At 39.8% G+C, this 22,241-nt stretch overlaps 3 protein-coding genes across 8 annotated transcripts; 1 reads left to right on the top strand and 2 right to left on the bottom strand.

The window, feature by feature from the left end:
• Positions 1-1,749: 1,749 nt before the first annotated feature.
• On the bottom strand, positions 1,750-3,864 carry LOC148410911 (asialoglycoprotein receptor 2-like). 2 transcript variants are annotated; one of them, XM_088438091.1, is made up of 5 exons: positions 3,696-3,863; positions 2,850-2,995; positions 2,657-2,772; positions 2,374-2,522; positions 1,750-2,062 (listed from the first exon to the last, which is right to left on the bottom strand). In XM_088438091.1, exons 1-5 carry the CDS (start codon positions 3,739-3,741, stop codon positions 2,043-2,045), a joined length of 477 nt encoding a protein of 158 aa, XP_088294217.1. In that variant the 5' UTR covers positions 3,742-3,863; the 3' UTR covers positions 1,750-2,042. The 2 variants fall into 2 exon arrangements, with proteins under 2 accessions (XP_088294217.1, XP_088294216.1); XM_088438090.1 differs by lacking the exon at positions 1,750-2,062 and adding an exon at positions 2,123-2,289 and having other exon boundaries at positions 3,696-3,864.
• A 4,283-nt stretch (positions 3,865-8,147) lies between these two features.
• Positions 8,148-15,862, top strand: engl (endoglin, like). 4 transcript variants are annotated; one of them, XM_088436115.1, is made up of 16 exons: positions 8,148-8,332; positions 9,191-9,295; positions 9,381-9,550; positions 10,182-10,325; positions 10,515-10,689; positions 11,110-11,281; positions 11,392-11,536; positions 11,632-11,824; positions 12,385-12,542; positions 12,822-12,977; positions 13,217-13,300; positions 13,572-13,802; positions 13,901-14,395; positions 14,501-14,645; positions 14,730-14,817; positions 15,036-15,862. In XM_088436115.1, the coding sequence occupies exons 2-15, from the start codon at positions 9,226-9,228 to the stop codon at positions 14,807-14,809; spliced, it is 2,418 nt and encodes an 805-aa protein (XP_088292241.1). In that variant the 5' UTR covers positions 8,148-8,332; positions 9,191-9,225; the 3' UTR covers positions 14,810-14,817; positions 15,036-15,862. The 4 variants fall into 4 exon arrangements, with proteins under 4 accessions (XP_088292241.1, XP_088292238.1, XP_088292239.1 ...); XM_088436112.1 differs by having other exon boundaries at positions 14,716-14,817; XM_088436113.1 differs by having other exon boundaries at positions 14,700-14,817.
• A 334-nt stretch (positions 15,863-16,196) lies between these two features.
• On the bottom strand, positions 16,197-19,041 carry LOC148410909 (uncharacterized). Of its 2 annotated transcripts, XM_088437663.1 has the most exons (6): positions 18,950-19,041; positions 17,761-17,979; positions 17,505-17,662; positions 16,697-16,819; positions 16,465-16,630; positions 16,197-16,393 (listed from the first exon to the last, which is right to left on the bottom strand). In XM_088437663.1, exons 2-6 carry the CDS (start codon positions 17,969-17,971, stop codon positions 16,197-16,199), a joined length of 855 nt encoding a protein of 284 aa, XP_088293789.1. In that variant the 5' UTR covers positions 17,972-17,979; positions 18,950-19,041. The 2 variants fall into 2 exon arrangements, with proteins under 2 accessions (XP_088293789.1, XP_088293790.1); XM_088437664.1 differs by lacking the exon at positions 18,950-19,041 and having other exon boundaries at positions 17,505-17,674; positions 17,761-17,971.
• Positions 19,042-22,241: the final 3,200 nt, after the last annotated feature.

Raw genomic sequence — 22,241 nt, 5'->3', positions numbered from 1 at the left:
TACAAAATGTAATATCAACAGCGGCCAGAGGCGGCGCCAAAAAATCAAGCCAAACAAAGTACAAATGAAAGAACTGAAACAATCAATTACATAACATTTCGGGTGCGGCACACGCGATCTGGTACAAGTTGATCCACGGACCGGTGGTTAGGAACCACTGCAATCTACAACATGCATGCAACCTTGCTACCATCACATTTTTAAGAATGACGAGATGACATCAGTTTTCCAAAACAATGGGTTTAGCAAAGGTATGTCCTCTCTTCTATGTTTGATATTCTTTTTGATAAAATAGTCAGCCTTACTTGAATGTCTACCTCATGCAACCGTGCCTACAATCAGAATAAGACCGTTTTTTTTTCTTTCATATCTACAAAATTAAGTTTGTCCTCTAGGTCAGCAGTAGCAGCTAGCTAAACTGATCTTTTCTACCCCTGATAGAAAGCGAACAATGCAGACATTCATTATTTGCTATTTCTTAAAATTTCAGCAAAATTGCACCAATGATCTGTAATCAGAACGAATAAAGCCTATGATAGTTGCTGACCTGATTATGCAACAGAAAATCAAACTCCTAGACACTTCGATTTCCTCAGAATATCTTCGTTGAGCTTGTTTAGCTTAATGAACGGCAAGGAGAAAATTTTTAGGCCCAGCCTACGTGGTCCCTGCAGTTTCTATTTCTAGTTTTAGAAAGTTAAGCATGAATTGCTCTACATTCACTGCTTTACATTTCATTTGCCATGAAGTGGATGAGAATTATTAACTAAACGCACATCAATATCGAGATTTTGTTTCAACTTTAAACTCACATTAGTTATATTTCGAAATTTTGCGACGTTTTGGGCTTCAAATATATATAATTGGATATATTTGAAACAACATTTTTGGCAAACCTGAAAATGTGCAAAAATGTTGCTCCATCCACCTGAGTCATCTACTCTCAAGTACTGTACTTACGTCACCGAATTAGAAATTGCTGCCATCTAGTGGCGATTAAACCGCAATGCTGGCAATTTTGGCATAAACCGGTTTTTGTAATTTAATGATTGAAGCGGTTTAGCGTAAAATAGGATTTAAGCTTCAAGTCTACTAAACAATTGTCTTGCAATTTACATTACAAGTCTCAACATAAAAGCACAACGTTTTGATGCTGCTTTATTTGAAACAAAATGGAGAAACAAGTTTATGTGACATTACAATGGAACAATAAGTGAAGAAATAACAATTTAAACACATTAAGAAACTCTGGAGCTTCACTCAGTACAATCTCTCGCTGCAATGTTCAACTAAATACGCTAATTTAGGTCGAAAACTGTTTGCGTCTTGCCCTGTCGCACCTGAGTGCAATCACCAACTGGCACGTATTTATGTAACCATGGCAACCATGGTTCCACCCACCATAGATTGGCATGTCTTCAGACAATTTGTTTCACTTTCTTAATATAAACAAATTAGAATACACAAAAAGCTTTTTGGCTCCAACATAGGGTTTTGTAATTTAATGGTTGAAATGAAAAGCTTTACCGTAAAACGATTTTTTTTTTCTAATATAATGCTGATGTAAAAAGGCCATGAATATAGTACTGCAAGCGGTGCCTTTTGAGATGTGACTTTCACGTGACATGTTACACTTTTGAAACTCACTGTTTTAGTTCATGATGGGAGTGGCTCTACAAAACAACTTTGTCTTGCAATGCACATTACAACTTTACACTTTCATAAGAGTGTGGGGGAGACAATAGCACAACGTTTTGATGCTGCTTTATTTGAAACAAAATGGAGAAACAAGTTTATGTGACATTACAATGGAACAATAAGTGAAGAAATAACAATTTAAACACATTAAGAAACTCTGGAGCTTCACTCAATACAATCTCTCGCTGCAATGTTCAACTAAATACGGTAATTGTCATTTTGAAAAATCATAGTAGGTAGCAGATGCGATTAGTGTTCACTCGCAAAAAAATATTAAGATCAAGTAACATCAAGTTACAGGCGATTTGTCATCCACTTGGAAGTTGTGGTCGTGGAAAGAGTCCTCACCACACTGGATACATATCTGCAAGACAAACACGGCAGTTGAGATTTTGAACGCATCCTCTCGCAATGCCTTTTTTTCCCGAATTTATGAAATTCTAAAGTGATTGGTTACTATGCAGTGAGTGCTACAACAATAATTTAAGCACTTATGTAAGTGTTAAGTGCTACATTCATTGATTAATTTGGGTGATTAGTATATAAATAAGTCAGTTGAATCCGGGAAGAGAAATGATTTGCCATTGAGATCTGCACACACAACAAACAATTCAATCATTACCAATGGCATTAGAATAACAAGACTTGTCTTTGTGGCTTGTGAAAGTAGCACACCTCTCATGTAGGGTTGTTTGCAGACGTAGTTCCACAGGGTGTCACAGTCGTAGTCGAACCAGCGACCGGCATCGTAGACAGAAATGGCGGCGCAGTCTGCACCGAGCTTTTGACCGTCATAGTTGCTGGGCTGACTTTCCCCCCAGTTCCTTGAAATAAACAGAGCTCCTGCCAATAGCTGCTTGATGTTGCACTTATGAAATCTACCTAGCAACAAATGACCCGGATGGACCGGAACCATTCCGTCGTCTACACTTTCTCAAATTTGAGCGCCGCCACTTACACGTAGGTTTCATTGAAAAGACTTCCGTCGGTCCACATCCACTCTCCCTCCGTGTCCTGGTCCGTCAGGCCCAGCCAGGCTCTGCCCCATCCGCCCAATGTTGTGGTCAGCCATTCCTACAATGTATCAAAAACATGGAGCTGATACTTGTGAGATGGTTAAAGTGAGAGAGGCGGAGGTGAGCTCTTGTGACCTCCTCTTCCTGGTCCAGAACACTCGTCAGGTTGCTGTCATTTTCCAGGCAGAAGGCGTTGGCCTCCTTCCATGTCTTGGCGTCTCCGGAGAAGAAGTAACAATTGTCGTTGTACTTCAGCCAGCCTGTGGGACACGCACACTGGCCTGGGAAAAAAAAAAAAGAAAAAAAAAGATCATCTTCTTTCTCACACAACAACAATAGATTTGAACAAACCAAGTATGGTGCACGTTTTAGCAAGTACACGTTTTAGTATAGAGGACCAAGGGGGCCACAAAATTAATCATTTGGGTACAAAAGTGTCTTGGAGATCGAATGAGTTAATTTAAATAGTTAATATAATAGATACAATTAAGTATCGAAATACTCCGTGACATTTTCTCAATAATCAAAGTCCCTTCAAAACACTGTTAATATTACGAATTTATCTTGTGTGTACATTTCAGGATGATTCCTGTAAAAACATTGTCGGCCACAACAACATACTTGATCAAAGCAAATACACTTGATGACCATTTACTACGGAAGAAGTACCCGGTGATTGAATGTCACGACTCTTAATAAAGAAGGTAAAAATATGAAGGACAACATTTCATAATGTTGAAGCTGAAGTATTGAAATAACTCCGTGACATGTTTTAAAATACATTACATTGAATACATAAATGAGGTCGCTTTTGTGTGCAAATACAGTACCGGAGACGTGCTGTAATATAATTTTTGTCCACGCGAGATCAGTATTTTCAAACATTTACCTCATACCGTTGAACCGTTTAAATTTAAAGTTAAACCAATGCATAAAAAATTGTTCGAAAATGAAGAAAAAGTAAACGAATGTTCATATTACCTCGGCTCAGAAGAACACCGAAAATGAGAAGGAGAGCCCCTTTCATCGTGGGTTCTTCGATCTTTGCTTCGTGGGCGCCAAAGATTTCGGGACCGAGTCAGCTGGGATGGATGCTGGAGTAGCGATGGACCGATGGAACCTCCCCTGGAACGAATGAGCGCCACACCGGAGGAGCTGATGCTTAAATAGCCCGAAAACTACACTCCCGCAAGCTCCAGTGCATCTGGACTGACGTAAGAGTAAAAAACAATACAAAATAACACCTCACTTAGATAACTTGTATAACACCACTTCCACTTACTCATCTACTTAACATTTTATTCGCCATGAAAGAAATCAGAGACATTTCACAATCACGCATTTATTGAACTAAACACAGGTAAAATAATGATAATAACAATAAGAATAAGGCTCAACTGCTTGCTAATGTGGAGCAAGATGTTGGAAACCAGTGTGACTACATTCTCACAACTAAAAACTAAAATGCACAAGTTTTCTGAAAATGAAATATGCAATTCATTCTCTTCAGAAATTATTCATAGCAAATGTAATCGCTGCTTGTGTTATTGATTAGGTGCCTTTTTTTTTGCACCCAAATTCCAGTCGGATGATTTTGCTCATCTAACCAATATCAGCCCACGATAGATACCTCAGAATTGTATGGGGAAAAAAAAAAAAAAAACACATTGTATAACATTGTTGACAGAAAAGTCTAACACATTTTATGAATTTGTGGTTCACACCAATGCTTCTCAATTATATTTGGTTTTGTCCTGACATTCAGTCCTATGTACTTCTTCACATGTTTAGCATGTTTTTAAAGGGTTTGGCTACAGAATGGTAGAAACATTTCTGAAACTTAAATGAATTAATTACTTAAGTAATTGATTTGGAACTGTCATTCTCACTTTGAAATGTGCTGTCAAACAGAAAATAATGTATATTCATAACATCTTTGCCTGAGGAGAATCCGCTTAGCTTCATGCTAACAAATACAGTCAAACCAATCCCCGGTTAAATGCGTGCAGTTAGCATGGGTAATTTTGCAGTTCCAGACGCAATGGACGTTTGAAAACAAAACGCGTTTAAAGTACAAAAGTGCAACATGAAAGGTCATCGGATAGCTCATACAAGAAATATGGCAGAATTTAATCACAGGACAAGGGAAGTCTTGCATCCACCAAGGACAATTTTTGTTTTTGCAAAAGCTACAAAGTTGCATTTAGAAATGCTCAGGAAAAACTTGGATATCCCCCACTCACGAACACCACGGACAAGGTGCTCTTTACTTTGATACGTTTGGGTACCACTGACAAAAAAAAAAAAAAAAACCTCTGGATTAGGATAAATTCCTGCAGTGTGTGTGTGTGTAGGTGTGTAAGTGTGTGTATGTGCGTGCATGCGCGTGTGTGTGTTTTTCTCATCTCATCAGCGCAACAATGTCAATATTAGTGGTATGTCACAAATTTGTGTTGTTCACTCATTCAATCCCATAAAGATATTTTAATATTTTTTTTTTCAAAGCCCATGCATTCAATCCCAAATACAGTACTTCAAAAGATGCATGCGTGCAATGTGTTTGGCCAAAGGAGTGTGAATAGCCGGCACGACATTAAGTTTTCAAGTAATCAAGTACTTTAGGTATACTCTAGGTATTTTAGTAATAAAGTGATCGATTATTTGATTGATTTAGTACTTGAATGCATCTTCTCCCGATAAAGGTCATGAAGGGATGACTCGACGTCCAGCTGGTAAAGTTTCTCGACGGGGGTCATCGGGAAGCGGATACGGTTAAGTAGCGCAATCCGGCGTCCGGTGTGGATCAGTTGCCCGTCTCCATTTTTGAGGTTTTCCACGCTCCAAAGAACTAAATATTAATCTGGTACCGTATCGTAGTTGAGTGAAGGTAGGGTGGTACCTTGAGATTCAAGCAAAATTCATTCAGGAGGAACGACCGTAAATTTTGGACTATGAGCTGCTACTTTTTGCCACACAGTACAATCCACCAGGGGGCAATCTTCTATTAAAGAACGGAAGAAAGAAGAAGACACAATTTTGAGTTTGAACTGCTCTTTTACTTGCAACAAGGTTGCAGTCTCCTAGTAAACATAATCACGCACGTTACTGTTGTGTTGGTGCAGTATTCTAACACTATGAGGGTGTCGGTATTATGTTTAAAATATATTGGTGCTGCTCTTATTTCTGAACCTGTTTAGTCTGTGTTGAAGGCATGATGTTGCTGTAACCAGGCAGTTTAAAAAAACGCTTTAAGAACAAAGGTTAAATAAATTCAACAAGTCTTTTTTTTTTTTTATTTTGCAAGAGAGGGAGAGAGCGCCAAGGTCTTCCAGTATTCTCAGGCTCTCCTCCTCATTATATTACAAAGATTACAAAGAAGGCGGATACAAGTTTCAAAGTACCGTAATACCACATACGGGAGTATATTGTTTATATCCGTGCGTAGCCTATGTGTATAGGTGTGTGTTAATAGGCGCGCAAGCAATGTGTTTTTATATGATAACATATATTTGGCCTTCTCTTTCTGATGATGTAAATGACTTGGACAGTTGGGAGCAGTATAAGACTGACAAATAATGTTCACTGAGGGCAGGGGCAGAGGCGTGCTCTTATTTTCAGGAAAAACATTCGTGCAGTGGAAACGTTTCAGTTTCCCCTTTGAACTAAGAGTGTCATCCACAAGCAACAAAAATATCACAAGTGCTTCATCAAGCTATGTTTGTTCATTACTACACTGTAGATAGGGATTTATGAAGTAAATAAATTACATATATTCGCAGTTGATTTAAAAAAAAAAATGTAAAAGGGTACTCTTGAATCTTGAATCTTGTATGAAAAAATGTCCGGTAAATCGCAATATATAAATTCAGCCTTTAAACTTCCTCAACTTTCAATTCATCAGTTCGGCACTAATATTAATCATTCTTTATTGAAGATAAAGAAAAGATGACATCACAGTAATGTCCGTTTACATGCTTTGCTGGATGTCGGTGTTTAGTCGGATGCTTAAACTCAAGTTCAAGTTTAAACCCAAGGTAAAGTTTGTTAACGTTTTCTAATACATATGTCACTTCTCGGAAATTGTTACCCATAGTTGGGAAAAAAAAAGGTTTTATTTACCTATTAGAGTTCAATTTTGAGGCATCGCGAGTGGAAGTACTCCATCCACCGCTAGGGTTACCGGAAGTGATATTATAGTAGCTATGAACTTAACATAGAGAGACTGCACAATTCCCTATCCCACTATCTAATCACTTTTAATGGCAGTTAAGCTTTGTAATGTGGCTCTTGAGATCTCAATACAACTTTATAGCAGCGTAACCTAGACACAATTTGGTGTTAGCATTAAGCTAGCTGATTGAATGGCTCGGCTATGTCGTTGCTATTATTAGAGGCTGGCAAGCCAGGCTGATGTTAATGGTCACCCCCTCCGACATATGAAATGGGGGGAATTGTGAAAGGACGGCTTTATGCGTGCAGATGGCGCTCCCCGGGGTCTCGTCGTCGCCTTGATTCCCCGTAGGGCGCTGAACCACAAACAGGAAGTCGCATCCCCTTCCGCTGTCAAACAGGCCGCCCAGATCATCGGACAGGCTGATGCTGTGGTCCAGCGAGTGTGTGAAATTCCACGTGGTTCCGTCTGCGTCTGGGATCGTGGAGAGCAATCGGTGGGATGTTGGTTCTCTTCCAATGGGAGTTTCTTGTGCTTTAGATTTTTTGACATTATGGCAGGGTCAATTCATAGCGGCCGGTTGGCAATTGACACCGACGTCCTCTTTATGGGTGCAATCACTCCCCGGTTAGCCAAACTGCAAGCAAACAGGCTCCTCTCCGTGCCCTCACATTTGACATCGTCCAACCAAATAGGACTTGACACTGTGTTGACAAAATAATAATCGCATTTAGGTTTGGGGGGAAGTGGTCAAGAAGGCGACATCCGGTTTGAAGAAGACCTGGTCACAGCTTTTAGGCGTGGCTCACCATAGGGGTGGGGCTAAATCTTTGACTCTACCCGCTTGGAGTCAACAAACCTTCTATTTGTTTCTTTTCCTTGATGGCTTCAATGATCTTCTGGCTTATGGTCTCATTGCTTATTTTTTTAAACACTTTATCGAGCATAGGGAATGCACATGAGAAAACCTGAACCTCCGTCATTTGGGGCGGCGCTAACTAAATTAATTTTGATGTTCTGGATAAACACACACACACATATATATATATATATATATATATATATATATATATATATATATATATATATATATATATATATATATATTATAAAGGGATGATCTTTAACTTCTTACTTCGTGGCCTTCAAAATATCTGCATGGTGCCTGTCAAGCAACAAGCCAGTCTCCGCCCCCTTTTTCGACTGTAGATCCCACATAGTGTCCCATCACAGATATTTTCCACAAGTAGCACCTCGGCTGCAAAGATGCATTGAAGCGCTACGCGGGTGAGTGTTCTCCTCGGTGCAGGATTTGGAGGGAGCGTGTTAGTGCGTGGTTGTGTGTTTAGGAAGTGAGTGGAGTGGGTGGGGATGTATCAAGCCTTGGAGTCATGGATACAGGCTTTGCAAAATTGACTGAAGCAGCAGCTGGGCCGTTCTGTCTCAGGTGAGTTTAGCTTTGAGGAAATTACAAGAAAAAATGTTGGGGATTTTAAAAATTAATGCAATGCTATCTCTGTAGAATTTTGCCATAAATGTATTCTAAATGCTAGCAAATTAAATAACTGTAAGGGTCTTTGAAAGATCATTCTGATCATGTGTTTATGCTCATATGCTGCTCATAATGAATATTGTATGTCTATATTTTACCAAGTATAGTTTTAATTAACTAAAAGAGTGGTTATTAACCTTTTTTAACCACTGTGAATATATTTTTATCCAGCGCAAAGCATTTTTGGGTGAAATAGAAAAAGACTTCCAAGATGTGTACTGTAAAATTTAATTTCTAGCTCATTTGCTGGAAAACTGCAACACTAATGACAATATGCATCTGTACAGGACTTAATATAGCGAGATACAATGTTTTGCAACTGAGTTTCTATAACAAAATTTAGCAGTACTGTAAATCGTTTCATGTTTTAATTCATTTGCTCGTATTTTGAAAAGAGGAATGTACTGCTCTCGTTACAAGTGTTAAATTAGATTTGTTGATACCTGCGGAAACCCTGTTAAAATGGCATTTACATCCTGAAGTGCCTCCATGTTCCCGCTGTCCTCGTGCCTCCACAACAACAAAGGAGCATCCAAGAAAAAGCCCTGGAAAACGATATTTTATTTACTTTCTGCATTGCTTATATCTTGAATTGGATCTTATGAGACTGTCCAGATGTAGATGAAGTATCCATGTATTAGTATCTAAAAACTAGTTTCAGTGAAAGGACCTTGCTGATGAAAAATCGATAAAAAATGGAAGATTGTGCATGTCGGCAGTATTATGATATGTATTAATGTTCCTCTGTACTAGGATGAATCAGGCCGCTCCATCACTTTGACTTTTTCATGATGTCATCGTTATCAGGAGTTGGATGGACCGTTTTTTGTGTACTGTTACTCTGGAGGCGACAAGCAGGTGTGGCGACTCTCGGCGGGTATTTTTTCTTATCTTAAAGAATGCATGTAATATTTAAATCGCTTGTCTTATGGTTATGCCACAGTTTCCAGTAAAGAGAGACCATGTTCCGTGGTTGGAGTGGGAGGTCTTCATCCAGTCAAGGCTCTGCTGGAGAAGTTTGAGGCTGGCCCAGGCTGTGCTGCCAGAGAGACTGGGGAGAAGGAGACACATGTCATAGCGGTGGGCAGGGTAACCAGCGGCCCTGATAACATGGTATGGAGCAGGGATAGGACAAGATCTCTTATGACGAGACGTCGAGACAAGCTTTTGCGTCCCTAAACAGCACAATTATTTTTTTTTGGCTTGTTGGTTCACGAGTGCAATGGAAAACACGAGAGAATATGCTGTGTTTTCCTCTGCATGACGGTAAAACACGCCACCAAACGAGGTGAGAAAGCCAGCCAATGCTCCAAAATAAACTTGACCAAATATTGTATGGACACGAATACTTTGATGTTCTTTTATTTTGAATATCTTGGCCCAAAAAAACAAAATACACTGATATTTTATTGTATGTTGCCCGTTGCCATCATTTAGCACAGCATTGAGCATAAATTATCCGTTAGCTAACAGCGCTCGAATCCTGAAACGGATGCTGTTGCAATTGATCTTTTTTTTTAATGTATAATCAATGAGACAAGATCGATGACTTCATCTACAGGGATCTATTAGTCATTATAGGGGTTTATAAACCAGAATTTTCACAGACAAGCTTACATGCCGACCTGTTTATAAATTCACTCGACAATTTGTTGGTGGCACTGAATGGCTGGATTCCATTTCCTGAACATATTAAGACTATTGCTCAAATAATATGTTTGATTGTTTCTCTTTCCTCACACAGGTCACGATACTTTTGAGGCCCTTGTCTCTGGGTACGAAAAAGTCATCTTTGAGAAAGGTTCACTTACTACTCAGCTCTAAGCAACCGGTCAGATGGAGGCTGGAAGCTGAGGGGCTGCCGCCTAACCTTCCTGTGCTGGTGAAGGTCAGTGTAACCTACTCAAGGTGGTGCTCAGATTGAAAAAAACTTTTTTTTCAAGAAAAACTGCAGCCAAACCATTTTTTGTTCCGCTGGTTAACACACACACACACACACAAGCCTTTGTGTGTCAGGAAGTGTTGACGGCTACATTAAATACATTCGCGTAATTGTGTCTTTGGTGTCGTCCGTTAGGTGTCCTCAAATTCTAGCGTACAGTCCCAGACTCTACGTTTGCTTGTCCGGCCGCTGCGTTGGCTCCCTTTCCACCCGCGTGTGCTGTACCGCTGGGCTCTCAAACACCATGGCAACCTGTCATCGCTGACACACGTTACCCAAGGAAACCGAGTCTACGTCCGACTTGGGGAAGGTGAACGGCTGCGGAATTAACAACCTTGAGTTCAAACCGTACAATGAGATACAGCCTTGAGATACAGATAACTGACTTTTGACCACAAACGGTGAAGAAAAAAGAAGAAAGATGGTGCCAGTGGTAAAATGTCCATATAAATCATATAAATTAAAAATACATGTGTATAAATTAAATGGACCAAAAATGAGGTTTTTGGCCCACTGACAGTTATTTGTAAAAGAATAAAATAAATAGAAAAGTGTGCTGAAGCGCGCTAGTTGTTATGTAAAATCATATTTAGGAATTGTGCTAACCATAGTTACGTTTACAGTAAAAAATTATGGAGCGTAGAAAATGCTTCCCATCCTGTAATGATTCATAAGCATTTTTCCATCAAATCTGAATTCATATATGTATATTTTCATCCCCCTGTTGCAGATGTGTCTCAGCCTACCACGTGCCAGCTGAAGTCCATGTTTGTCTCCAACAACTACATGACCTCGGACCTGCAATCACAGGAAGTACAAGGCTGCGGCCAATCAGCATCAAGTGAAAACAACCCAGAGGTTCATGTCATTAAACTGCATTCAGCGGGCTCGGGACTTTGCGGGTGAGTCCTGTACATTGGGTTCAATTATGAAATCCTTCCTTCTTTTAAAAATGAAACGGGAGAAGATTCGGCCTAATTAGACCAAGCTCATTTCAAGATATCTGCTCCAGATCACTGCAGGTGGAGGTTATAGTCTCCCTTGTTCCCCCTGCGGATAATTCTTTGAGACAAAAGGTGGTGCTGATTCTGAGCAGTTCGGTGCCAGTCAATTGGGCCATTGTTGCTCACGGCGTCCGGGGTCAGGTCTTTATTCATGTAAGGGTGCACTTTTTTTGTTGATTTACTCCAGCAAAAAAGAAAATCCAGGATTCGGTCCTCATTCCGAAGTAATTAGTACGTCCTTTGCGCAGGCCTCTAACAGTGTTTCCCCTCCTTACCCCCCTGAGCGTGAACTGACTCTGACTACTACTCTCATCCCCGACCTGTCCACCATACCGGATCTGCTGGTGTGGTCCAATGAGAACGGTTTCAACAATGTGACCTCTTACACCGAGGCTGACCAGGCCAATCGCTTTGTAATCCAGTTGGCCGGGACTAAGGCAGGTGAGGAGCCAAGTTTTAAACACCTGCTTATGTTTTGGCTTTAAAAATGTCAACGTGGTACAATCAACCAGAGGTGTGCAGTCCGTCACGACTGATGGATGCACAAAGGACTGCAGTGTAAATTTCGGTTGCCATTTTCATCTTATCACAGTTTGAAATTTCTCTGAATCATTTAAGTGCGTTTATACGCAGCCTAAATAGGTAGCAAGCATTCAAACATGCACCCAGAGATAACTGGCTGGGTGATGAAGCACAAGTACGCCGCAGTTGAAATTTAGAGCAAAAGTGTCACTTTTGCACTCAGAAATTGCTTTCGAGAGGTTCATGCTTGCATTGCACTTCAGAGTCGTGACATATGAAATGCATACGTGTACACAATCTTTGCTCAACACATTCACCGCACAGGCCTAAAGTAAAAAGCAACGTTCACCATTAAGTATAAAGAGATTGTCATGTTATTTTATGGGACAAATTATCCGACAGATATTTAAACACCCACGTGCATTCGTCTGCTATGTATTGCATGGTATGCATGTAAGTCACATTCATTTTGGTGGTAGCGATGAAAGCCAGCGCCAAGAGGCCCAAGTGGGTCGAGGAGCGCCGCCTGAAAGAGTGGCTCGTCGGTAGACGCCGTGCAGAAAGAGTTCGAGACAGTTTCACAGCGCAGTGCGAAGATGGACGCCTCAGTGTGGCAGTGGATCAACGCACCCTACAGGTTTTTAACACAAGGCTTTTCAAACTGCGGTTTATGAGCCAAATCTCAGGGTTGTGCTTAAATCATGGCTAAGAAAATGGCGGGATGGATGGATGTTTAAAAAAAAAAAAATCATAAACATTTATGTCACCCATCGCTGACCTCGCGTGGAATCTTTTTATCTCCAAAATGCGTTCAACCAATAGGATTGCATGGTGAACGCTAGAAAGTTGTTTTCAACATTTCAAAATGGTTGATGGATAGTAAAAAGAAAAATATCACTGCACATATTCCTTTCAGAGTTTGTCTGTGCCTGCTGTTGCTGTAACTTTGCGGGACCCAACATGCCAAGCGCAGTCCAACGGGAGTCATTTCCTGTTGGTGTTCCCAGTCATTTCCTGTGGCACTGAGGGACAGCTCCAGGGGCATACTCAAGGGGTCCAATACAAAAACACGGTGAGGTCCACAAAACATATGGATAAAGTGATTGTTTTTGGTTTTCTACTTATATAAATGAATGTATTGCTGGCCCCAGCACAAACGGAGCCTTCGGATTTGGATTTCCTTTTGGAGCGCTTTAATAGAAAAAAAAAGAACATTTTTGACACATTTGTTGACAGAGCCTGCATGTGAATGTAATGTTTTGATCAAGTTGTGCAGCTAGCTTACTGCTCGCTTCTCATTTCTTGGTCAAGGTGCTGTTATGGAAAGTGTCACCTCATACCGTGTTGCCAAACAATGAGACTGATTGGATTTCCAGAGGTTCACATGGAATACATGTAAGACAGATGCGTATTCATATGTCAGCGTGCTGACGTTTAGCACATTCTGATCATGATTTCTACTGTACATCCCAATCAAGAGGATTTAATTATAATAATTACAGAATCGATGACCATCGGTTATTTTTAAATATTTAAACATAATACAGAATACATGCACGTTTTACAACACAGAATATAGAATTATTGTTTGTATATCAATAAACTATCTCTGTTTTTGCAAAATTCATGATTGAATTACTTTGTTTCTTTTCATTTCATTTCCTAGTTCAGCTGTTTGGACAATGTGGCCAGTAAGCCTCAACTAGGCGCTGCTGATGATGTCAATGCTTCTCAAGCACCCTCGGTTTCCTTATCGGGCCCCGCACCATTCCACTTTTCCACACCCAGACTCAAATCTGGGCCTCTGCTCCTTCTGAAGCTTTTCGTCACAGAAAGTTACAAGCAGCGGCGAATTGGACCTTGCGTCATCGCCGCTGACCAGCGGGTTTATGTTGAGGTGCATATTTAGTAAATTTCCCTTTCTCTTTCGTTTTCATGGAATATTGTGCTTTGAGTCTAGAACTGGGGTGTCAAACAATTCTTTTTCTTCTACAGATTTCTGCCAAGGGACCCTTCGTAGACATTGCTGAGGTGAAGTCCTGTGTTGTTTCCCCTCTAGCAGACCCCAAAAGTTCTTCCTTCTGGACTATCATAAGCAACAACTGCCCCGCAGACCCGTCACTTACCTTTGTGCATGCAAAAGTTGAGGAGGAGACAGAAGACGCTGATGAAGAGGAGGAGGAGCTAGAAGAAAGTCTTGAGGATGAAGCATCCGAGGAGTTTAGTGATGAAGATGAGATTTTCTTTCATTCCACTTCCCCCAAAAAAAGGAAGGAAAAATTCTCGCAGGAAGAAACGGCTACAAGGCCATTACGATTTAGTTTCATCCTACGACCGGTTTACAACGTCTCCATGCAATTTCTCCACTGCAGCCTTCACCTCTGTTTCTCTGACAAGACAACAAGGGAACCCGCAAAGAAAAGAGGACATAAACAATGTCCGGATGGTAAACGTATCCCTCAACTTGTGGCCGGAACCTTTGCACAGCAGGTACAGAAAGAAACATTGCTGCTACTTTCAGCTAGCAGACTTAGCAACATACTGTTCATATTTCAAGAAAAGGATTCAAGATTTCTTCTTTGCTCCCAAACGTAGTGTGAAATTCGAAACCTGTCCCGGCCCATGGTGGTCACCCAACCTGGTAACGCGCTGCCACGTAAAGCACTGAAGCCCCCCGCGGGCCTACGAACCAAGAGACTGAGCGTCTCTCCTCTGGCCATTCCTGCCGCATCGCAACCAAGTGAGTGAGTATTTCATCATTATTTTACCCAAAAAATAAATAAATAAACCTCAGCTACCGGTATCTGTAGGTTCTTCAGTGCAGACAGGACCGTTGATAGGAATCGCCTTTGCAGCATTTGTAATGGGTGTCAGTTTGATGGCCGGGCTGTGGTGCATCTATAATTTTACAGGTACTATCAATCTATTAAAAAAAAAAAATGTATATTTGTATATATATATATATATATGTATATATGTATATATATATATATATATATATATATATAGGACAATAACACACAGATTAGGTCAAAACTTTGGTGTCAACGGTTACAAAAAATGTGTCACTATTGGCAAGCACCTGCAAAGCGTTCCAACAAGACCGTTTGTTCTGTTTAATCTCTCTCAGCATTTCCTCCAACAAACTGAAGAGGCGGTGGGCTGAAAGGAGTGCAGACAAACTACTTTAGTGAGTGCGATATCCACTCACAGTCATCGCTGCAAGACAGAACCATGACAGCGAATAATCCCTTCTTCTCATTACGGCATTGCGTAAACGTAGAGATTGTCAATGCCGCTGGCTCATCAAAACTGCAAACGAGGTGTAAATATTCAGGATTACCTTTTTAAATCTTCAGAAAATGAGCTGAACGATAAATTTGAGATGGCCTACATAACTATCTGTCTTTATAGCAGAGAATATTAGCAAATATAAGAAATATACTTAACCCTTGTGCAGGGTTATGTTGTCACCATTCGGGTGGAATTTCAGCTCTCTTTGATGTAACGATCAAAGATCTCGGGGGAAAGGGTTGAGAAAATACTGTATTACTGTTTGCAGACTGTCTCATGTTAATGTTGTACATAGCTAATTTACATTAAATGAGCATCCAGTTCCATTCTAAACGTGTGAACGTTTTCGGTGGTCAATTAACCCTTTCACTCCCATTAGAACAATGCATCCCGCAGTTTTTCAAGGAGTGGTAGCAATAACATGCAATGGAATCCCAACAATATATTTTTTTTTTAATTAAATACTCATGGGAGAAAAAATCTCAGGGCCTGTAACCGAATCTATGGAAGTGGGAATGTTTTAACACATTTTCCAAGTATCCTAGACTTATAAACAAGTAATATATGTTATAAGTTTTATTTTTTAGTAGTCAGTCATGAAAGGGTTAAAAAAAATGTTGTGCAACCTTTTCCTGAGTGAAAAATAAAGAGCCAGATACTGAACCAAAACAAATATATCATTGCTGTTTTTTTTTTCAATGCTGTTTTTATTTTGTTTGTCCATCATGTGATTTCAAATGCAATGTATCTCCTCTCCAACAATAAGTACTTTTTGGACCGTTAGATCATGTCAAAAAAGCAGAATACTTTTGCACTTGCGTTAGCACAATATCACTATTATTTTCCCCCCAAATCAATAGATTTATGCAGTAACTTATCGTACGATACAAAGAGCGTTAATGAAAAAAAAAACCTCAAATGAAATATACGTATGCATAAGGTTTACGATTGCCGCCCCTTCTGAGCACGTGCGTTGTGACCCGGCGCATTTTCGACGTCAGTTCTGAGTGTAGATGCTTCCATAGCCGCACGGAGTCTCTTGGTGGCGCTGGAGGTCGACCCTGCGTTGAAAGCAGTGGCGACAGCGGGGGCAGCTGAACGGTCGGTGGCTGTCGTGTTTCCGACTGTGAGTGATGAGGTTGGAGCTTTGGCTGAATCCTCGGCCGCACACCCCGCACACGTGCGGCTTCTCGCCTGAGTGCGGGTAAAGACGGCACCGCGTATCAGACGCTGGCGCGCCATCGTCTAAAACGACCGCCGCTTACCGGTGTGTATGAACGTGTGCTTCTTCATATCTGACTTCTGGTGAAACCTTTTGCCGCAGTACTGGCATGGGTAAGGCCTCGTGTCTGAGTGGATGAGCAGATGCGTGGACAACGTGGACGAGCGCTTGAACATTTTCCCGCAGACCTTGCAGGCAAAGCTCCGGGCCTGCTTTGGGAAGAGGACACGTCAAAAATGATGAATATGAGCAGTAAACGGCTTGTTGCGTATTACCGTGGCTCCGCCATAACTCCCCATTGTGACGCTCATTGAGGATATTTCTGTAGCTGGGGACCTCATCGAAGGGACAGGAAAAGCGCGATTGACATGAGCCCGCAGATCCACTTGTGCAAGAGACTGAGGGAAGACAAGAGAGATACTTTTTTAACCCCTGAGAGAAATTTTTGACCCAAGTTGGGCTTTTTGATGTTTTTGATGGGTGATAACAAAGGGAAAGCATACAAAAAAAATACGCAGAGGCAAAAATATTGCATTGATTGTCAAAACGTGACGACTTTCAATATACCACGCTGCAGTCCCTTCTAAATGCTTGAAAACGGGAGGTCGAGAGGTACATAGGGGTCAAATTTAGCCCATATCGGGCTCATTTACTGCCATTCAAAATTGGAAATACTGTCAATTTTTAAAAACCTGATGTTTTATCATGCATTTCCTCGATTTTTGTGTTAATCCTTTTAATGGGAACTCGCAAACGTGGTGCAATAGAATTTTTTGTGTTGACACCCCAAAACCACCGGGTGGCGCTAGCGGCCAATTTAGGATAATTACAAGCCTTTCATTGACTTCAATGATTGGCTTAGCCTGGACTCCCATATTTCAAAAATTCTTTCAAAGTCAAAAGTCTGAGTATTTTGAAAACATTGGTATTTTTTCAAAAGTAAAAATGCATCAATAAAATGAATCAGGATTTATCGAGCTAGCAAAGGCCTGAATATAACTATCAAAAATAATTCATTTAAAACAATCAAACCAATCAAAATCCCTTCGTCTTTTGCTGTAAACCCTTGAGATAATAAATGACCTTTTTACAGAGAGGACAGTGGCCGAACGGAGACGCGAGGTCTGTGTGTGATGTGTGATGGAGTAACATGAAGACCATCCTCTCGAGTTGTCGCTCTCGTTCAGATGTCTGTTGTCCGTCTGCTGACCAAGCAGAGTCCAGCACTGCATTAGTATTCACTGCCGAATTTACTAGAAAAAAAAAACTCCGATTAGAATTTACAATTGTGTTTGCGAATTTGACCAAATTCTGTCATTAAAAGAATCCTTCAAGTTACCAGATGCAGAAGTATCGATTGCAAGGCAGCATTGACTCTGCAGAGATTTTCCTTCCCATGAAGAATTGACCTCAGACGGAGGCCGCACATCTTCAGGGTTCTTTCCAACTTGACCTTGATCGGCGCGAGATTCATCCCGCTGTCTAAAAAAGTACTTGGATGGACCAGGCGAGTGAGTCTTTTTACTTTTCACAAGAAACGACCGAGGCATGACAGAACCTGCACGAGTCAGACAAGACAAACGTCGTCAAACACCTGCCAGTGCGTGCTGGTTTGAAATGCCAAAGCTTGAGGTTTCCAACGAAACCCACCACCTGTGAAGGTGGTCTAGTAGGATAGCTGCTGCTTAACTACTTCAATAACTATTTTTATATTTTTCATTTGCTGAAGGCAATTTATTTGGACAATTAACAAAAGCTCATTTGGTAACATCAAAAAACATATTACATATAAATGTACTTTTTAGCAGAACATGAGGGCGGTCTCAGATGAGATTTTTGTGCATGTGTTTTGTTATTTTATACTGTATGACTCCTCAGAGATGTTTTAATAACTATCTCTGGGAAGGTAGGGATGCGCAAGTATCCGATACCAAGTATCGATACTGGACAGATATGATTGGGACCATCTGCTTTTTTTTTAGAGCACTTTTAAAAAGACAAATTAGAATAATAGAAAATCACCATTATTCTTTGAAATTTAAAGAAAAAATGCTATCATTGAATATATAGGTCTTTCTTTAAAATTATGCTAATGTTTTTTGGAGGAGATTTTCTGCCAAAATTTAGTGGCACAGGTACTTTGAAATACCTGTTCAAAAGTTGAGTACTCATACTGATATCGGTGTGGGAAAAAAAGTGGCCAATATTCAAATTCTATCAGTGCCGCTGATAGTTCTACTCCTCTACAAACTCCAACAATAAATATGTAGTTAAATTAATACTCTGACGATGTAAGTTATTTGTTGGCTGTCAGAATTTGTATCATGGCCCCTAATTTGTAATTATATAACTCCACAAAGCTTTGATATTGAAATATTCTCTCAATAAGATCGACATATCATGAGGAAAGTTGATTGAAAAGTTGTACATTTATTTACAGAGAGACAATTTGATATTATTTTAATAATATTAATATTATATAATATTGATATTAAGTTATAGTACCAAGAAACAAGTTCAGTCCTTACCTCTGAAATGCGCAGACAAATATCAAGTGCAATTGGAGCATCGTCAGTTACGTCCTCTTTTCTCCTCCCAACACATCTGCTGATGACACGCCAACGTTTGAATTCGTTTTGAAAAGTAACGCATGATTGTGGGGTATTTTAGTTACAAAACGTGAACCAAAAGTGGTCGCGCACTTCCAAACATTTTCCTCGAATTTTGTATGTTTTCACATTTGAATTTTCAAATATGTATTTGAAAAGTTGTACGTGAAATGTTATTTACTAGATACACGTATGATGTGGAAACTCTAACGGTGGTTAGAAAATGTCATGCTCAAATTGTGAAATATATTCCTAAACCTACACACAGCGATGAGGGGGATTTCGTCACTTCCACGCAGAGCTTGGCACAATTAGCTTACATCAGTCTGAGAAAAATCCTAACATAACGTGGCAATACAATTTTAATAATTGCGCTAAAAATTTTAATCATGACAAAAAAATCACTATCTATCTTGCATATTGTACATTCAGAGCAGGCGTGTCAAACTTGTTTTGTGAAGAAGAATAAGAAGCAAGCAGACTGAACCAAAGTCCGAGTCCATCCTTGTTCACGCACAGGATTATTACGAAAACGAAGAGGATCAATTAAACCGTTAGAGAAACGGGAAAGTATTCCATTTGACTCATTTATTGGCATATACACGCAATCGTGAACTTGGTGAAACACAAATGCCGCTCAGGTTATTTGTGCTAAAATGAAATCGAACCGTGAGGCGTTCAATGACTGCTCACAATGTGGGAAATCGGAAACACGAGTAACTTTACGCACATTAGGAATATCAGTTTACAAAAGATGAAATTGATTCTGTTTTGCAATGGTTTTTACATTGTTGCCCAAGCGTTGGTGCGTCTTATATACGGTAACATAGAAAATACCTGAATTTTATCCAAAATTAAAGGTACGTCTTCTACACAGGTGCGTGTTATATTTGGGGAATTACGGTAGTATCACAGCAAATATACTTGACTACTAGACTACCAGCCCCCCCGCCCAGAAATACAACTTCTTCAATATATAAATATACATTCTTGAATTTATATGTATATATTAAACTGAACTAAAGCAAAGCATCACATATTTTTGTACACGTCTTCAGAAAGTTGTCGCCCGCACGGAGAGGAACGTCGCAGCCCTGCGGTCGGGGTTGCGGGGGGCTCGCGTGTCGTTCCGAGGGGCTGCAGACGAGAGGAGTGCAGGGAAGCGAGACGGGCTGGTGGGTTTGGTGGGTTCAAGTCTCGCTGGGGGGGGTTCGCATCTTGCGTTTTCCTCATGGTTGTGGCAACTTGCCAGCCGTCTTTCTAAGAACCAGAAACTTGGAGACGGTAGAGAAGAGAAAGAAACATGCTTTGAAATTTGATCTGAACGGTGAATTAAAAAAAAATTCCAGGCCTTTATTTTTTATTTCGTTTTGTTCAACCCAAAATTTGACAATAATTTCAGTTTTAGAACCTTTTATCTGTAATTTTAAGTCATGGGCCCAAAGGAGTACTAGTTTCTACTTTGTTATCAAGTAATGGGGATGGCATACTTCACTATTTGTTGACGGGAAACGGGTCCCAGAGCTGCCTACTTAAAAAAATGTAATATTTCAATATTTTCAAAATCACCACAGCTAGTGACCTAAAACCAAAACATGTCTCCATGAGCAAATAAAAAATATTTCTTTCTTTCTTTATTTTTTATATAACCTTTTATATAAATCCTCAGATTCTATGACAGATTCACAAAAATAACCAAATGCAGAGATGATCATCTATATTTTAAATATAATTTCTATATTTTCAGATTCCAATTGCAATATTTCATATATTTTATATGATTTTGCCCAAATTAGCTCCTCCTTTTTTTTTTATTTAGTGCAATTTCGATCAAAGTTTTTAACAGCAAATAAATCACTCAATTTTCACACCAGAAACTTTATACTTCAGAAAAGCATGCAGAAACAACTTCATTTTACTCAACAAAAGCAAAAGATGCATTTTACTATATTTTCTGATATCTATCGAATAGTGAAGTCCGTGTGGTGATCTATACGAACCAATTAGGTCAGCTAAAAAATTATACCATATTTCTTTCAGATGGGTGGTTCCTATCTAATATTTGTTCTAAAATGTCATCATTTTGAGTGCTCCTTATGATAACTAATTGAAATGGTGAGGTTTTTTTTTTAGCTGAAAGTTATGATGATCAAATGATGAAATGAATACAATCATCAAAATGCCGGTGGTGGCTCTCTGTGGTTTCTGTTGTGGGACTGGTGTCAAAAGGTGTGATGCCACGTTCCCACAGCCAACAACTTCTTTATTTCCCCAACACCGACCCACTCTTCACAACTTCTCAGTTTTCTTTAACTTTGTCTTGTGATTACAATTTATTTTGCGGCAGAATGGCAGAATGGATTTTTTTTCATTATAGTTTCTACAATGTTATACTTTATTAAATTGAAAGATAAATAAGCGCGAAGGTAAAACAGGATGTAAACACAACATGCAAGCTATTTCGAAGCATGGGAACTACTTGGGTGTACCAGCTCTTGATATCACACTGTCACACACTCTGCCCGTGCCTCGCATTAAACAGGAAACAAAAACAATGAATTGCTGATGCATTTCTCTTGCTTTTACAAAATCAGATGACATCATCTGACAGGTTTTCAGCAGGAAAAATTCCCACAAAAATGTAGATTATAACCATGATGGAGGTTTTGTTCGAAGAATGGTTTCAATTTAGATGTGAGGAAAAAAATGTACTGTACATTACAGTAGATATTGTGTTGTACATGTTGCGTTTGCCATCTCTGGATACGCAGACTTCAGTTTGAAAACATGCGTTTTAGTTCGATTGAAAGAACATATTTTAAGGGGATAGAATTCACGTTTTTGACACGTGACTCACATCTAATCCTCCCCCCAAAATATCTCTGCCCATGTATGAGAAAATGAAAAGGTGTGACAGTGTGGGCATTTTTGCAGTTTTTGTTCTAGAGGGTGTTTATCGGATGTCTGTCAACATTTTGCTTTCCCACACTGCAGACAGGTTATTGTACGAAAATAACGTTTTGGGGGTATAAAACCGGTGATGAATATCACCCTGTTTTTACTTCATTTCAAGCAATTCAGTTCGTGTCCAAAATGATATGGGGAGAATTGAGACAAGTGGAAAATTGAACCAACTTCTTCTTCTACTCATGTTATGCGTTTTAAAAGGACACAAAAATATCTGACACGAATGTATCCCAAAATATCTTTA

Source organism: Hippichthys cyanospilos, chromosome 16, assembly GCF_059441005.1.
Source record: "Hippichthys cyanospilos isolate Australia breed blue-spotted pipefish chromosome 16, RoL_Hcya_1.0, whole genome shotgun sequence".
Classification (NCBI taxonomy): domain Eukaryota; kingdom Metazoa; phylum Chordata; class Actinopteri; order Syngnathiformes; family Syngnathidae; genus Hippichthys; species Hippichthys cyanospilos.
This window is presented reverse-complemented; position numbering and strand designations above follow the sequence as displayed.

Excerpts from the sequence above, each read along its gene's own strand:
- LOC148410909 (XM_088437664.1), bottom strand. The coding sequence starts at position 17,971 with ATGCCTCGGTCGTTTCTTGTGAAAAGTAAAAAGACTCACTCGCCTGGT. Across the intron at positions 16,631-16,696 it reads GGAGTTATGGCGGAGCCACG|GCCCGGAGCTTTGCCTGCAA; the intron begins GTAATACGCAAC and ends TTCCCAAAGCAG. Across the intron at positions 16,394-16,464 it reads GCACACGTTCATACACACCG|GCGAGAAGCCGCACGTGTGC; the intron begins GTAAGCGGCGGT and ends ACCCGCACTCAG.
- LOC148410911 (XM_088438090.1), bottom strand. The coding sequence starts at position 3,741 with ATGAAAGGGGCTCTCCTTCTCATTTTCGGTGTTCTTCTGAGCCGAG. Across the intron at positions 2,523-2,656 it reads CTTTTCAATGAAACCTACGT|GAACTGGGGGGAAAGTCAGC; the intron begins GTAAGTGGCGGC and ends GTTTATTTCAAG. Across the intron at positions 2,290-2,373 it reads CAAACAACCCTACATGAGAG|ATCTCAATGGCAAATCATTT; the intron begins GTGTGCTACTTT and ends TTGTGTGTGCAG.
- engl (XM_088436112.1), top strand. The coding sequence starts at position 9,226 with ATGATGTCATCGTTATCAGGAGTTGGATGGACCGTTTTTTGTGTACTG. Across the intron at positions 12,543-12,821 it reads TGGATCAACGCACCCTACAG|AGTTTGTCTGTGCCTGCTGT; the intron begins GTTTTTAACACA and ends TATTCCTTTCAG. Across the intron at positions 13,301-13,571 it reads GAGGTTCACATGGAATACAT|TTCAGCTGTTTGGACAATGT; the intron begins GTAAGACAGATG and ends TTCATTTCCTAG.